This window comes from Mytilus edulis, chromosome 14, assembly GCF_963676685.1.
Source record: "Mytilus edulis chromosome 14, xbMytEdul2.2, whole genome shotgun sequence".
Classification (NCBI taxonomy): Eukaryota; Metazoa; Mollusca; class Bivalvia; order Mytilida; family Mytilidae; genus Mytilus; species Mytilus edulis.
This window is the reverse complement of record NC_092357.1, coordinates 28,331,865-28,348,152: the sequence shown is the minus strand read 5'-3', so window position 1 is coordinate 28,348,152 and position 16,288 is coordinate 28,331,865. Positions and strand designations below refer to the sequence as shown.

The 16,288-nt window shown below is 33.6% G+C and overlaps 1 protein-coding gene across 1 annotated transcript; it reads right to left on the bottom strand.

The window, feature by feature from the left end:
• Nucleotides 1–7,278: 7,278 nt before the first annotated feature.
• LOC139502758 (uncharacterized) lies at nt 7,279–9,644 on the bottom strand. The gene is made up of 2 exons (XM_071292338.1): nt 8,891–9,644; nt 7,279–7,737 (listed from the first exon to the last, which is right to left on the bottom strand). The coding sequence occupies exons 1-2, from the start codon at nt 9,576–9,578 to the stop codon at nt 7,376–7,378; spliced, it is 1,050 nt and encodes a 349-aa protein (XP_071148439.1). The 5' UTR covers nt 9,579–9,644; the 3' UTR covers nt 7,279–7,375.
• Between the last annotated feature and the right edge of the window lie 6,644 nt (nt 9,645–16,288).

Sequence of the window (16,288 nt, the reverse complement as noted above, 5' to 3'; positions counted from 1 at the left end):
ATTTTCCCTCCGACTGTTGTGATTCGAGCCTGATATCTCCTGAGTTGTAAGAAAATGTTGAGCGAAAAAGCACAATTGACTATAGTCAATAGAAAAACAAACGAAAAAGGTTCAGTTAAAGTATAAAAGACATCAAACATTTAAGACAGATGCCCCTTAAAACCCTATTACTAGTATATCTAACCTTAAGTCCGGCCGATCGGTGTAAAAATTGCTCAAATAATGAGGAAAGCACCAAATTTTGCATGATGGCACATTGTTTTGAACTGAGCAATACTAGCTAGGGACCCACCCTCAACATTAAATATGGCGGCTTTTTTCAAGATAGTCGCCATTCATTCTTTAATATTTTCCAGAATTGCACAAATCACAGTGGATTTGATGCTGGAAGCACAGAATTCAACACATTTGAATGACTTGGTGTACTTGAAATTGAAAATATCGGCTATTTTCAAAATGGCTGCCTTGAAAATAAGCAAATATTCATCATTGAGAATTGACCTGAATTTAAGCATTTTATTATATGTCATTTAGCCACTGTTCAAGTTTATGTCCTTTTGCTTTTGCCTGGCTTGTCATTTCATATATAAAAAGTAGTAGCTATCATAAAAAGCTGCAGTTGTAGCTTTCATTAAAAGAGGGACGAAAGATACCAAAGGGACAGTCAAACTCATAAATATAAAATAAACTGACAACGCCATGGCTAAAAATGAAAAAGACAAACAGACAAACAAAAGTACACATGACACAACATAGAAAACTAAAGAATAAACAACACGAACCCCACCAAAAACTAGGGGTGATCTCAGGTGCCCGGACGGGTGAGAAGATCCTGCTCCACATGTTGCACCCGTCATGTTGCTTATATGATAACAAATCCGGTAAATAGTCTAATTCGGTAGGTCACATCCATGAAAGGGAATGGGATTGTAGTTACGACGTAAGGGACATATCCGATATTATTTTTGAAACGGTTATCCATAACGGTCAACCAACTCATGATGGCGTCCGTAAAATTTACGAAGGGATGATTTCAACTTCACCATTTGGAACTCTTGGTTTAATAGCTTCCTTCTGAGCAGCAACCCTCTATCAAGAAAATGCAAGCACAGGAATATCGTATCAATTGTGAGATATATAACCCGTATGCAGGTGCTGCTTGAATGTTGCTACTTAGAAATGGAAAGTTCACAATTGGAAAGCTGAAATCATCTCTTTTGTCGTAAAGTTTTGTTTTCAACCGACCCTCATTGGCAATTTCTAGATGTAAGTCAAGATATGAGGCCTACTTAACTTTATCTGTAGTATCCTTTATCTCTAGTTCGATGGGATAGATGTGTTCCACATAGTCACCAAATTTTGAATTATTTAGTGAAAGAACATCATCTATATAGCGGAAAGTAGGGTTAACGGATATTGCTAACTTCTTGTCTTTCTTCCTAAGAAGTTCCTGCATGACGTCAGCCTTATAATAATAAAGAAACAAGTCGGCAAGTAGAGTATGATTCTTTACAAATGGTCTTCGTGTTCTTGAATGTTTTATCAATTAATTTTAAAAGCTGCAATATTTTTTGTCTTGGGTCACACATAAAAGTTGTGATTTTAGATTTATCTGCCTTAAGATATTATTCAGTGCCTATCTTATTTCTTGGGTTGCAATATTTTTCAATTTGAGATATAATACTGTGATTTGAGAATTGTATAAACACATATCAGTGAAACGGCAGGAATTGAGGACAACAAGGACAAGAGCATTGAAATGGCAGAAACTGAATCACTTGGGAATATGGAGAAACCTACAGCTGAAGATATTTTAACAGAGGACAACTCATAAATGACTATTCAACAATTGTACCAAGAATTTTTTGCAGATAGGAAATCTTATGCTCAAAGAACAACTCAGATTGACCGCAATATAAAACAGAGCGAAGCGCGAATTGATAAAAAATGTGTTTGTCTCATAACGGTAGACGCACCGACGGTGTTCAGACGCACTTTAAAATTGAACTGTGTCTCCTTCCTCGGTTGTTGTCAGCTTATTTGGTTCAAAGCAGCACACCATTACAGAAACAATTGGCTGCAAGTGGATCCTATCAAGTTTCTCCCATGCTGACTACAGTGCCTACTAACAGTACCATCCCTGTCCAGTCAATGGCAAATCCTCCTCCCACATTTAATACTTCAATTATGACAACCTCGTCAGTTCCTGGAGTTCTAACAGGCTTGCAACAACAGCAAGCTGACTCCACTGACCGATCCAGGAAAGGGCAAAGGAAACCAAAAGAGTGTGGCAACATCTCTCTGGAGAGAGAATATATCCGATGGCAAGAAAATTCGGGTGCCGAAGCCCACAGCTCTCAAAAATGCAACAATCAATGGAAGAGGATCGATGACTTGGGAGGCGTTCAATTACCAATGTGAACAGACTGCCAGTAAAAGACAATTGGAAAACAGGGAAAAAGTGTCTAGGCTCCTTAATTGCCTGGCCGATGTTGTATTGGAGTACGCTCGCACGGTAAACACAGATGATGATTCCAAGGCCTTAAGAAAAACATTGAAGAAGTGCATCAGCAAGAAAGACGCTCAGACCAGATTGAGCCGAAGCATTCCTCCGAGGATGTAAAGACAATAATCCATCAAGACATTAACGGAGAGGAATCCAGAAACGATCAAGGCGTTAAAATAATTATAAATCTCTGTAGCCAACCCGATGGCGATATGTGGATCAAAAAGTACCAATTATGGCCATCGTCTTCTATATATGCTGATGGCGTAGTATCACCGACCGATAAAGGGAATATGAGCAGTCCTTTGGTAAATTAGGCGCGTAACCTCACTCTATTTGTCACAAAAAAAGCTGATGATATTATTTCAACTAATCAGTGTAACCGTGGATAAGCCGATCAATATAACTATGGACCTTCTGATCAATAAAATCCTGGAAGATCACCAGATCAATGGAATATCACCTGATCAATATACACATGGAAGATCCCCTGATCAATATAATCGCGGTAGATCGCCAGATACAAATACATTCAAGTGTAATGCCTATCGACCAGCGACACCCCTACCAAGACAGAGATCCTATAGTCACGAAGGACAACGATCAGCATCTCCACAGACAAACCCCAGAAATCCCGGCTATTTCAGGCAACGATCATCTTCAATAGAATACAAAAGAAACCAAAGCTCAACCCCAAAAACGGAGTCTTTAAACAGCAACGGGCGGGCCAGTAGGCCAATGATCGACTCCCTTATCTATTGGCCATGAAACATCACCTCATGACAAAACTCTGGAATGACTGTTACCATTACAGCTAGTAAAAGTGCTGACCAGGAGTTCATTTTGGAATCATGCCCGCTGACTAGTTGCGCATTGGTTTTGCACGTAGTTGGTAAATAAAATAGCTGTCTCTTAATCATTTTAAATGATGGCAATTGTCACATCCGCCTGAAGAAAGGTGCACCTATTGGTTACATAGAATAATTTGAAAATATAGTGGGTACAGCAGATGAAAACCCGATAAGTGACGTAAGACGTGGCTTTGAAGAGACATGAGACAAGGTGCCCTCGGCATGTATATGCAGCCATATTTGCAAATCTATGCATTCTAGAAAAAAAACTATTTTATTTATATCTTAAAATTAATTGATAACACATTCAAGAACACGAAGACCATTTTTAAAGAATCATAACTTTAATGTCCGAAATTATAATAGATTGCCATGAGGACAATCTTGATATTTATAACGTTTTTTCTGAGTGGGGCCATAGCTGAAATCAAAGGGTATGCAACCAAGAACTACTGTGTTAAGTTTCATGCTTTCCTCATCAAGTTAGCAATTCTGCTCTTTATCTGCACCAATCAGCCGGACTATATATTACATACAGAATACCGAACTGTCTTCTGCAGAAGAGTGTGTTGATTTTGACGTGTTTGTTTGTTATGTCATTTGTTAATTTTACCCTAGCTACACATCTGCTGATTTAAAAAAGGGACACTACGACAAAACTCTGTGACAACAAGACCATTACGTTGTTGTATACATAAAACAGAAATCTTCTGAAAACATAAATAAATCAAAAGAAGATCTCGTGTATTTCTGTTCACGACTTTTCAAAAATGATAACGAATTCCGCCATATAACATAGGTCAAATAGAATAACTTTGATTGTAGATGTTAAAGAATTGTTAAAACTGTAATCAATTAAAACTGCAACTCATAGGTTTTGTACTATGTGCTCTATTAAAAAAACATATGATTTACAGATACAGAATGAAATTCAATAATAACATGTTGTCCCTGTACCATATCCGTCTATCTGGAAAATGAGTTGCTGTCATATTTTGTATGTCTATTTTTTTCTAAGTCGAGTGGTTGGGGTTTTGTTTCTATTGTATTATCCAACTGTTTTATATAGATATTCCAGTATTGGCATTATCTTCCGTCGTTTAATTTCACATTCAGATATATTGATGATTTCCCTTCCATTAACAATCCAAACTTTTCTTATTAAGTTCCATTAATAAATCCTTCAGAACTAGAAATCAAACAAACAACAGACACGGCTTCCTCCATCTCATTTTTAGATTTATATATTGAATTTGAAAAATGCGGTCATCTCACTTGACTTCCGGAATCTATGACAAAAGAGTAGATTTTTTTTTTCAATCATCAATTTCCCTGCACCTTAGCAGCAACATGAAAACTTCGCCTGCATATGTAATATATATTTCCCGACTTCTTCGCTATTCAATATTTTCCAACTTAGACCTTGTAAAACGTCACCAGTCTGTGAGTTAAAAGTTAATGAGCTAGGGATATGTCAAAGAACGTCTCGTCCTTTTTTATAAAATAAAGTTCATCGGAAGGTAACCAGACCTTGTTTTTAAATATTCCGTCTCATCTTCACAAAATAATACACATTAGTCTTTATTTATAAGTTCCGGGTATTGATGTTGTTATCATCTTAATAACTTGTTATATTATTCTTTTATTTGTCTTTCTGTATATTACATCTACTTTTCAGTCTGTTTTAATTATAAATCCGACGTGGCTCTGTACTTATATATACGTCCCGTTATTGTTTTATTGTGCTATGGTATTTTTTTAAAACGTTGTGTTTTTGTTGTATCGTTTGATTCCTCTTATATTTGAGTGTGAATTCACATTACTATAAGACGTGTCACGGTACTTTTCTATCCTTTATTCATGTATTTAGTTTTGTTGTTATATTTGTTATTCTCATCGGATTTTGTCTAATGCTTAGTTCGTTTCTGTGTGTGCTACATTTTATTGTTGTGTCGTTGTTCTCCTCTTATATTTAATGCATTTCCCTCAGTTTTAGTTTGTAACCCGGATTTGTTTTTGTTCTGTTCATTTACGAGCTAACTTTTGTTGCCTTTATTTATATTCTTGTTTTTCCTTTTTTGTGTGTATGTCTTTTTCAGTTTCAATGTTACATGACGAGGCTCTGTACTTTTCCTTTCAATCATTGTTTAAATGTCCTATGATAAATTATGCTTGTCTTTCAATGTTACTTATGAACTTCGTCTATATGCTTTTTTGTGCTTCTTTGTTACATATTTCTTTATTTTTATAGTGATAAGGATTATAACACAATGTTGACTGCTGTACTTCAATTCTGAAAAATTTACCTGTTTTGTTCAAACATTGCTGTCAATATAATGACGTTTTATGCAACTGTCACACACGTGAGAGGTTCAGATAGATATAAAACCAAGTTAAATTCACAACTTTCTGCATAGGAAAATGCGTGTACCAAGTCAGGATATGACAGTTTTTATCTATTCGTTTGATGTGTTTGAGCTTTCGATTTTGCCATTTGATTAGGGACTCTCTGTTTTAAATTTTCCTCGAAGCTCAGTATATTTGGTGATTTTACTTTTTTCTACGGTAAGCTCCATCTTCCATTACATTCCTCCCTTGCTAAGTATTCTTTAGAAAAGAGTCAGGATTTCTGCTTGGCGTTCTGTGCTCGGTTTTTTTTTGTGATTTTACTATTATAAAGATTGGAATAACTAAAGGCTCTGAGAATCTGAAACGTGTGTCTTACAAACATTTTATAGTTTTTAAGGAAAACGCTAGGAAAATATTTATTGTGACACCCCCCCCCCCAAAAAAAAACCCACACACACACACACTTTGCATTGATAAATACTAATTCGTTTTCATATCTACAGATAGATATAAGTAGTTGTGGTATGAGCGCCTAAAAGACAACTCTCCATCCAAGTCACAATTTATAACAGTATGGTCTTCAACACGGAGCATTGGCTCAGAACGAACAGCAAGCTATAAAGAGTAAAAGAATACTAGTGTAAACCCATTCAAACGGGAAAACCAACGATCTATTCTACACAAAAAAAAACGAGAAATGATAAAACACGTATGAAGCACATCAACGAACGACAACTACTGAACATCAGATTCCTGACTTAGGACAGGTGCAAACAATTGCAGCGAGTTTTAACGTTTTGATAGTACCAAACATTCACCCTTATCAGAAACAATATTGTAACATCACAACATAGAAAGATACACTATAAAATATCAATTGAATACCTCAAAAGAGGAACGAAAGATACCAGAGGGACAGTCAAGCTAATAAATCGAAAATAAACTGACAATGCCTGGCTAAAAATGAAAAGACAAACAGACGAACAATAGAACGCATGATAAGGGATGACTAATTAAAGTAACAGTATTTTACCGCTGTGATATGTTCATCAATTAAAAAAAAAACAATTATAAGCTTGAACAAAAATCCGCCATTTATTCGCAGGTAAATGAAAATAATTTTGTTTTTAGGTATACAGTTCGTTAAAGGAAATATTTATATAAAAAAAGTTTTGATGTTCATAGTACGAAGAAGTGAAAATTTATAGTTATATCAAACACTTATCAAAACTGGTATATAACCAGATATAACCACGAATAAGTAAACATTAAATAACAAAAAGGTATTAAAAATAGTATAAACAGGTCAAATGAACAAGGAAGTACGTTTTGAGAACTCGCAACTTTTGTTGGGATTCGTGTTGCTTATAGTCTTTGGTTGTCTATGTTGTGTCTTGTGAACTATCATTTGTCTCTTTGTCTTTTTATTTTTAACCATGGCATTGTCAGTTTATTTTCAATCTATGAGTTTGACTGTCCCTCTGGTATCTCTCGTTTCTCTTTAAACTTTTTAAATTTGTTTAAAGTTCAAATTTGTATAATCAAATGGACAATGATTAATAAAAGTGGAAATGATATTTTTCTATACATTTATTCTGAAGATAATGTCTTCTTGATTTTGAAAAATAAAACATTATTCAATTGTGTTCTAAAAGCACCAGTGTTCAGGTTATAACTTCACTATTGTAAGACAACTTCCAGTTGATATATTACCTCCAGATCCTGCAATAGCTATAATATCGTTTACTTTTGCTTTGATGAAAGAAGATGTTGATCCTGTGAATTGTCCATTATCATCAGCGGATCCACGGGAATACATTCTTGATATATCACGTCCATTCAATCTAATATAAAATGTGCTTGAAACCTTTGATAGTATATTAACACTGACTAGATAAAATCCTGCCTTTTCAACAATAAAATTTCCGTCGCCATACGGAGGGGATCGAGAAAGACCATATGCTGTTTTTACTGCAGTAAACTTGATTTTGTTTTCAGATGTGTAGTATGCATTACAAGCAGTAAAACCAACTGTAAATAAAAAAAAAACATATTCACCTTATAAAAATACAGCATAATTAGGATGATGGTTTTTTAATTGAAATTATATGACAAGGATTGTAATATGCATTCAAAAATAACTAATAAGCATGACAGAATCACAATATTAGTTTTAAAATCTAGAAAGCATGGTTGTAACCAAAAGAATAACTCCTTTAACAGTTTAAAGAAAGTGACTCTAAACAAAATAATAACATTATATACACAACATTTCTAGTAGTACAAAAGTCGTTTTCGTGATATTAAGCTGCTATTATTGTGCAGATAGAGTAAAGATATATTTAAAACCATATCGAGACAAATAGATTTCCTTACTTTGTTTGCTCTTTCGCCACTCGTATGCAAAGTTTCCATAAAGGTTAAACTGAATAAGAAGGTGTTTTAACAGTATCATTGATGGGATCATATTAATAAATTTACTGTTTACAAACTTTTGAATTTTTGAAATACTAAGGCGTTTCTACCTCATGAATAGATTACCTTAGCTGTATTTTGCAAAGCTTTTCGGAGTTTTAGCCCTCAATGCTCTTTAACTTTGTACTTTATTTGGCCTTTTTTACTGTTTTGGATTCGAGCGTCACTGATGAATTTTTTGTAGACGAAACGCGCATCTGGTGTTAATAGTAAATGTAATCCTAGTATCTATGATGAGTTTACTTATTAAGAGCAAACCGTTTCAATATTCAACTTATTTTGGCCGTTTCGTCCATTTGAAGATATTGTATAACTGTTGGGTTTTTTTGTTCAATAAATGCATATTATGAACTTGAACATCTAAATTTGATGAGAATATCGACACTTCATTGTACTAGACCGACACAAGGAGGCGTAATTGATGTACGTGTTGGTTCACAAGGTAATAATTAACAAGACGAAAAGTCGCTTTACCCAGACACATTATTCTCATTCCGAGCCGACCAGTCCTTACAATTACTAATAAATGCCGCGTGCTTAGCGTTGAAACAACAAATACCATTTGAACGTCTTCATTTTTTACCCTACCGGGTTTCAAATCTACAACCTCTCGCACACGACGAGACCACGCTCTCCCGAGACCAACAAGGGGGTTGATTGTGTAGAATATCATATATATTTTCTATTATTACATTATCAAAAATTTTACCCCTATGTTCAGTCATATTATCCTTCCATGCGATCATGTCATGGTACTGGTTTTCACTTTTAGTTTTTATCATTGCAAATTCTTCTCGAAGGCCTTTCGAAAAGTCTGCGAATTGGGATTTCAAGTCACTTACAAACTCTGAATATTTCTTTTCATAAACAGCTTTTGTAATCTGAAGATCTCTAACATATTCCGAAAACATGGCTAACTTCAAGTTTGCTAGCTGTTGGTCTACATTATCGAATGAACGTTTAACTTCCTTTTTAAAAATATATTCACTGTTGTTCAATTGTAATGAGTAATTTTTAATTTGTATTTGCAATCCATCCTGTTTTTGATCTATACTTGTGATAATGTCATGCAATTGTTCGCTATATATATTCTTTGTCTCATTCAGATTTTGTTCATATTGACTCAACATCGACGTCTTCAACAGGTCTTGCTTTGAATCGACAATGTCTTCGATTTTGTTACTGAATGTATAGTTAATGGTTTCATCGATATATTCCTTCAATTGCTGGTTTATGAATGACACGTCTAAATCAGCAATCAACGGAGCCTTTAAGTTGTTGGACAAAAGCGGCATTCGAACTTCCAAACAGTCTTTCGATGTGCATGGTGGTCTAGCAACTATTATGTGTTGTATGGCAAACAAAATTGACAATATATGGACTAGTATGAAATACATACTGTTTCACTGTATACAACAGGCACATGCGTTATTTGTATTCCAATAGATAAAGATAATTGTGACGAGTCGTTAGACGGTTGAATGTGGAAAAGTTTTGAGATTGTAACTTTTATATGAGTAAAACATTAGTAAAAAAAAACATTCATTATTTAAAGTTTCTGTAATGATGCAACAAATTAAGGGAAACGTATGGCTGTTAAATTGATATCTTTCAATAAAAATATACAAAGATATTCGTCGTGATTAATGAGAGAAAATCTTTGAAAACAAGAATTGGCAAGAATCATTGACTATCGATTCACTTAACTGCAAAACAAGTTAACAGAACAACGTTTTTAATGCGTATTTGTTATAAGTAAAACTAAACTGCTTTCAAACAAAAAACGTGAGGAAGGATAGTTAAATTGTTTCTTTCAAAATGTAAAAAAAATACAATTAATCTAAAGCTCTTTAACTTCAAATTCCAGAATATGTTCCGTTATTCATTTAACACTAATAAATTTGATAACTTATAACGAGTGGCGCATGCAATTTTTCACTATTTAAAAACAGAACTATGGGGGAAGGTAACTAATTGCTGTATTCAACATGTTTAAGGTGCAATACTGACAACTGACGTATTTTATAAATTCACATTCTTTAATTTTTCATTAGAAAAATATATTTAAAAAAAAGCAAGCAATGCTTTTTCAATTGTTTTGTTGTCTTTGAATGCTGAGATTCTATTTGTTTGGCATCTATTAACCATACCCCCTTTTACATAAACTTCAAAAACAAATTCAATATCCTACAAAACCTATCTACTAAAGAGAAAGATGGAGTAAAACTTGTTTTCCCAAAAAACTTTCAACGTATGAAACTTTGAAGTGGTTGATTGATTTATGACTAATATAAACATATTAACTGTCTACTTCACTCATGATGCAAGATTGTCTTGAGTAACATATATTCTATAGTTGTGTGTACTATTTACTGTTAAGTGTTCCTTTTATTTGTCTTAGTATGCTTTTATGTTCCTTTTGACCATATGATGTTTTACATTGACTCTGCATTTAATAGAAAGATCTGGTATGAGTGCCAATGAGATATTACCTGTTTATGCATCCTGCTATCAGGTTTTGCACTTTTGGCGTTTCTGATGCTAATGTGTCCTGAATTGCAATTCAGAAAGTTATTACAATGTTAGTTTCCCTTTTTTTCCCTAGTTTTCATATGTTACTAAATATTTACAAACCGGTAAATTGTATACAATAGTTTACAATTTGTACTAACTAAAGACTCTTTGTTGTTGGTGTTTTTGGAGAATTAATCTGGTTTGTGTTTTAGTGTTTTAGTCAGTTGTGTTGTATGTCGGGGATTTATATTTACAAAGTTGTGGTTGCTGGACCCCAATCTTTGCCACAATTACCTTTAATATAGATATTAGAAGATGTGGTATGAGCGTCAATTAAACAACTCTCCATCCAAGTCATAATTTGTAAAATTACGACATAATAGGTCAAACTGCTGTCTCCAACACGGAGCCTTGGCTCAAACTGAACAGAAAATATGTTTGGAATGCTTATGTATTTTGTCAATATAACAGAATCATTAACATCTGACATGCTGTTTAGTGTGCTTTTAAAAACAACATTCTTTGTAAAATGCCTACTCCAAGACGGGAATATAAATTTAAAGTACTTTTACTTGTGCCGATGGTTGATAATGTTTGCTTTTGTTGATTCAGATAGACCAAGCAAATTGAGATAGAAAAAAAAACAAATACATAACATGTTATTTCTTATCTAAGGTATCACGAAAAGGAATAATACATTCAAGCTTGAATATGTATCAAATCAAAACGAGATAAAATTCCGCGAAATTCGTGAATCATTTTGCCAGTATATTTTAACATGTATGATAAAACAAAGTTACTCATTTAGTTAAAATTTGGATACTATCTTATATAAAGTGATTTTGTAGGTAGTTGTTACCTGAATATAAATTGTAAAGCTTCTGTAGAACATTTTTGGATTTCAGAAAGTCAATATGGTGGCTTACTCATGGTTAAAAACGACATGTTAATTTTCTATTTGAGGGGTAAATAGTTAAAATGAATAAAAACAAATTCAATTGAAAAAAAACAAATGTTTGGGTTAAAATTTATAAGGATGAAACACATTTTTCTAGAGATTATTCATGTTTAAACTGGGTCGCTGGATCACAAACTTTCCACAAAAAGTAATTTTGTTCAGTTTGCAAGTTAATCGCTTATGTTTACACATCAATAAACATCCTTCTAGCGTTATAAATGGTCAATTAATATAAGGACCGGCCCTGTTTGTTCGCGTATTAATTTTGTATGTTTTCATTTACGTGCAGAATTGATAAAACAATATTATATTTTATAGGACATTTGCTGTCATCATTTCACTGGAACCAACGTGTAATTAAGGCAACAGCAGCTACCAAAGTTTAAATATCGTAAAGCAATTAGGTAGAAATTAGAAACGAACATCAAAAGGGTAAATGTCACTAGCTTATTGTGCATCACACACCACTCAATGTCAAAATCGGGAATAGGACATGATCAGTAAAAACAGTACATTGATAAATAATGAGGAAGACGTGATGGGAACTGTAAAAACATCTGATAGTGTTGAAATCAGTGTCGTTCTACGTCATACCTCAGATGGGGCAAATTTCGTTTTATGAAGCACACTCTTGTTAATGATCTTGAAATGGTATCGTTTGAAGACGCACATATAGAATTTATCAAATGAGAAACTTAAACGCAATATACAATGGAGATAATGCTACTGCTAATACATGGGATGGTGGAAATTGGATCATGTTTCTCGTAGATTCTTGTTAAATGTCTTCCTGTGCTTATATTGATCCTTAGTTTGGGATATATGATATATCAATGACATGGCATAACATCACCTGGAAAGTCGAAACAATATTTATTTAATATTCTGAATAAGTTAAATGTACTTATTTTAAGCTGCAATACAACCCTACACAACTTTCTGTTTATAATACAATCATCGGCTACTTATCTAAAGTATAAAATATAACAGCTAACTTTGTCTTGGTTTATTTTTGTAAATTGGTTCATCCGCAGTTAAGTTTTTCAAAGAAATCTTCAATATGTTTCACGTGAAGGGCTTTACGTTTAATTTAATACTAGAACACACCCGCGAAATCGCGGGCATATTCAGCTTGTGAACGGTTGTTAGATTATGTTTGTAAAAGATAATTATGTATCCTGAAGAATTTCAGAACAGCCGGTATCAAAAGCCCTCTCCCTTTTTCCAAAGTTCGATATTTGTTTCCTTTCTGTTAAGGGCATACGATACAGTAGAGATCCCTCGTTGATTTTTTCTTAAAATTTTGATAGAAGGTCAATTTCAATGTGTACTTTTCAAAAATGCAAAGAAAACAGTACCTTCATGACTTACTTTTTGAGATAATTTGGTTCGAAATTTGCATGTTTGGAAGAAAATCCCTGAAATTTCATAAATTATGACTTTTAAAGAAAGTAACAATACTTTTGAATGAAAAGTCATAACTTAGCCGGGTTTTTTGTAAAATATTCCCTTGATCCATGGCATCAACATGCTGAAACAAGTTTAAGGTCAAATCAAATCATCATGTTCCGGATTTAGATTGCTATATCCGAAATAAAGAAATTGAACATATTTTTGCGTCTTTTCGGCAGTGCAGAAAAAAATTTGATCGTTGATTTTTTCCTGAAATTTTGGCGGAGTGTTCTTGAAATAGTACTTGATTGATTGCAAAAGAAAAAAATTGGGGTCCATGTGCTTATTTTTTCAATAAAAGCCATAAACCTTAATTTTTTACGACGTCTTTCAGTATGGCGCTCAATTACGTTAAATTTAGTTTTAATCGCAACAACGTCGTGTAAGCATTCCCGCCGTACACGAGTTTGCAGGTGTTTTTCAAAGCGTTGATACTTATCATAAAAATTTATAAGATGGTAAATCATAAAATGAAGAAAAAAACATTTGTGCTAAACATTTACGAAACGAAATTTGGACAGGAACCTTTTCATAAAAAAAAAGACTATAAAAAAGAATTCTAGCAGATGTACGGCAAAAAAGAGAATCTGATTGAAATAAAGGTGCATCTCCGTCCGAGATTAGTTCTAAATTGCTTCATGAACTGTAAGAGGATAGACAACTTTATTGACATCACAAAATGTGAACCAACTATAAATTAAGTGAGGCGATACCTTAAATTGACAACAGTATAACCTTCAACAATGACAAAACCGATACCGTATCGTCAACTTTAGGTCTCGACGTACTTTGATTTTTATTTTATTTTTACATTCAAAAGATAATCATCTTTCAAATTTAAATTATAAGCAGTACTTCTTGTTTTATAATAAGAGCTGTTTTGTGCAATTTAACTCATGCCATAATTGCCTCAATCGACCGAAAATGAAGTTGTAATATAATATTTCATAGGAAGTGCAGCAGCCGGTATAAGAGAATAATATTGAAAGATGTCTTTATCAATAGATAAGTTACATAACCTTTTTTTTACGGCGTATACGTATGAATATTGGCGTACTTGTTTGTCTAGAAGTAGAGCTATATTGAAAACAATTTGTTCGTCTGTCTGATCGTCTAATTATACGACGAGTTTTAACGTGTGTACACTTTCTGATCTGTCTGTCTGCAATTAGTGTAAATTTGCCGATACTTCAATTTTTATCTCTCAATACATTGAAGTATAATAGGGACGTGCTTATACATGCAAATAAGAAGACGTGGTATTATTACAAATGAGGCAAATCTCAATCAGAGACCAAATTGCTTAACAACTATAGGACATCGGACGGCCTTCAACAATGAGTAAAACCCATACCGCATAGTAAGCTATAAAAGGCCCCTATACATGACAAATGCAAATCAACTCAAACGGGAAACTTACGGCCTGATTTAAGTACAAAACAATGAACAAAATACAAATATGATGACCAATACCAAAAGACACCATTTAATTACAAACCCTTTTAACAGCATGTGAACGTGCGTTTTCTTGTTTTGGTCTATTACATCCAGTTTCATATACAAAAATAATACATCCAATTAAACAAACTAACGTGTGACAATTCTGCATCTATTGGTAATATTTTGCTTAAATTCAAACCAAAAACGGCACCAATATTTTTTTTTTGAAATCTTTTTAACGGACTTTTATTGACAGTTTTTCTACATACACATACAATATAATATGTTTTTAAAATATCAATTAAAATCGGCAATTTTTTTTATGTACCAATTTCAAGTCCAGAGCAGGATGAGACAATCTCTTTTTTATTATTTTATTTACGAATAGGGATGTTATACGACCTTGTCCACCAATGAGGGTCTCACACATGCAGTCGGTTTTGTTATTTCATTGATAGTCTGTTAAATTTGGCCTTACAATGTACAATGACAATGTTCCGTAAAACTTGGAGGCTGCCAAATTCTAAACAAGAAAAGAAAAAAAGACACAAACTTAACTATTTTGATTCTGATATTTTTCAGTTCAAGATAGAATTATTTACTTCGAATTCATTATCAATAAATGAAAATAACTGTTCTCGTCATGAAAAATATTGCACAGCTGTACAACACTCCGTAGTAATGACTTTTGTGTATGGATTTCAACACCAGAACCGATTCGGCCACCCTATAACAATAGATTTTGTTAAATTTTTACTCATTAATCACGGGTTCATACGTTTTCTCATTTCTATAAGTTTCATTAAAATGACATTTGGATGTCATAAATGTGTAATTAAATATTTGCCGCTGGACGTTAAGTAGCTACCAATACTCATAATTAGCTATTGCAGGTCGTTATGTTCCGAATTGTGTTATTGGGCCGTGCAGTTTTGGCAGTTATTCAGTGCCAGACTAAAAAGCTCCACAATTCTTCTTCCGTCTTTCCATGTCAGTACTCTCTTCCGTGTCTAACACCATTTCATCAATTTCGTCATGCAAAATTGTATTTGATTTATTTTTGTACATCTCAAGTATTTCCTTTAATCTAACTGCTCTTCGGTGGGTTTCTTGTTTTTTTAGAAACGGCATGGCCACTATTTTAGCAGGTACTTTTTTGAAATTCGCGCAACCGAAATTAATGACGTCAGAGAATATTCCGCGAAATATGACTTATTCTAAAGCGACGTCGCGAAATGTTAACGTTCTTATTAGAAACATCGCGAAATTACAACATTCTGGTTACCAACGTCGCGAAAACAACACGGACAGTTTTGAAAACGTTATTATCTGCCCCTGCTACTGTATCGTATTCCCTTAAATTCAACTATTTTCGTGTTTCTGGCCTCAGACCACAATTATTTTTCTCCTTTGCTACAATGCATCTTTTGGTAAAAGTCAAATCAAATTAAAAATTTGCACCGCTTCAAACATGAAATAAATGTAACTACTTATATATAGACCATTATTAGTCTAATAAAATATGCTTCTAGGACAATCAGTTCTATCAGTGCTTTTTCTTTTGAGAGCCATATTAACATGCCAATGGTAGGATACGAATCTTGTATAAATGACTAAGGCCGACTAAAACTAATTTATGGGATATTCGGAGGGGTCCTGATCCCGAAATCCGGGTCTTAAAAACATGAAATCCCGATATGCAGAATTAAAAGAAATTCATATCCCGAAATACCGAAATCGAAA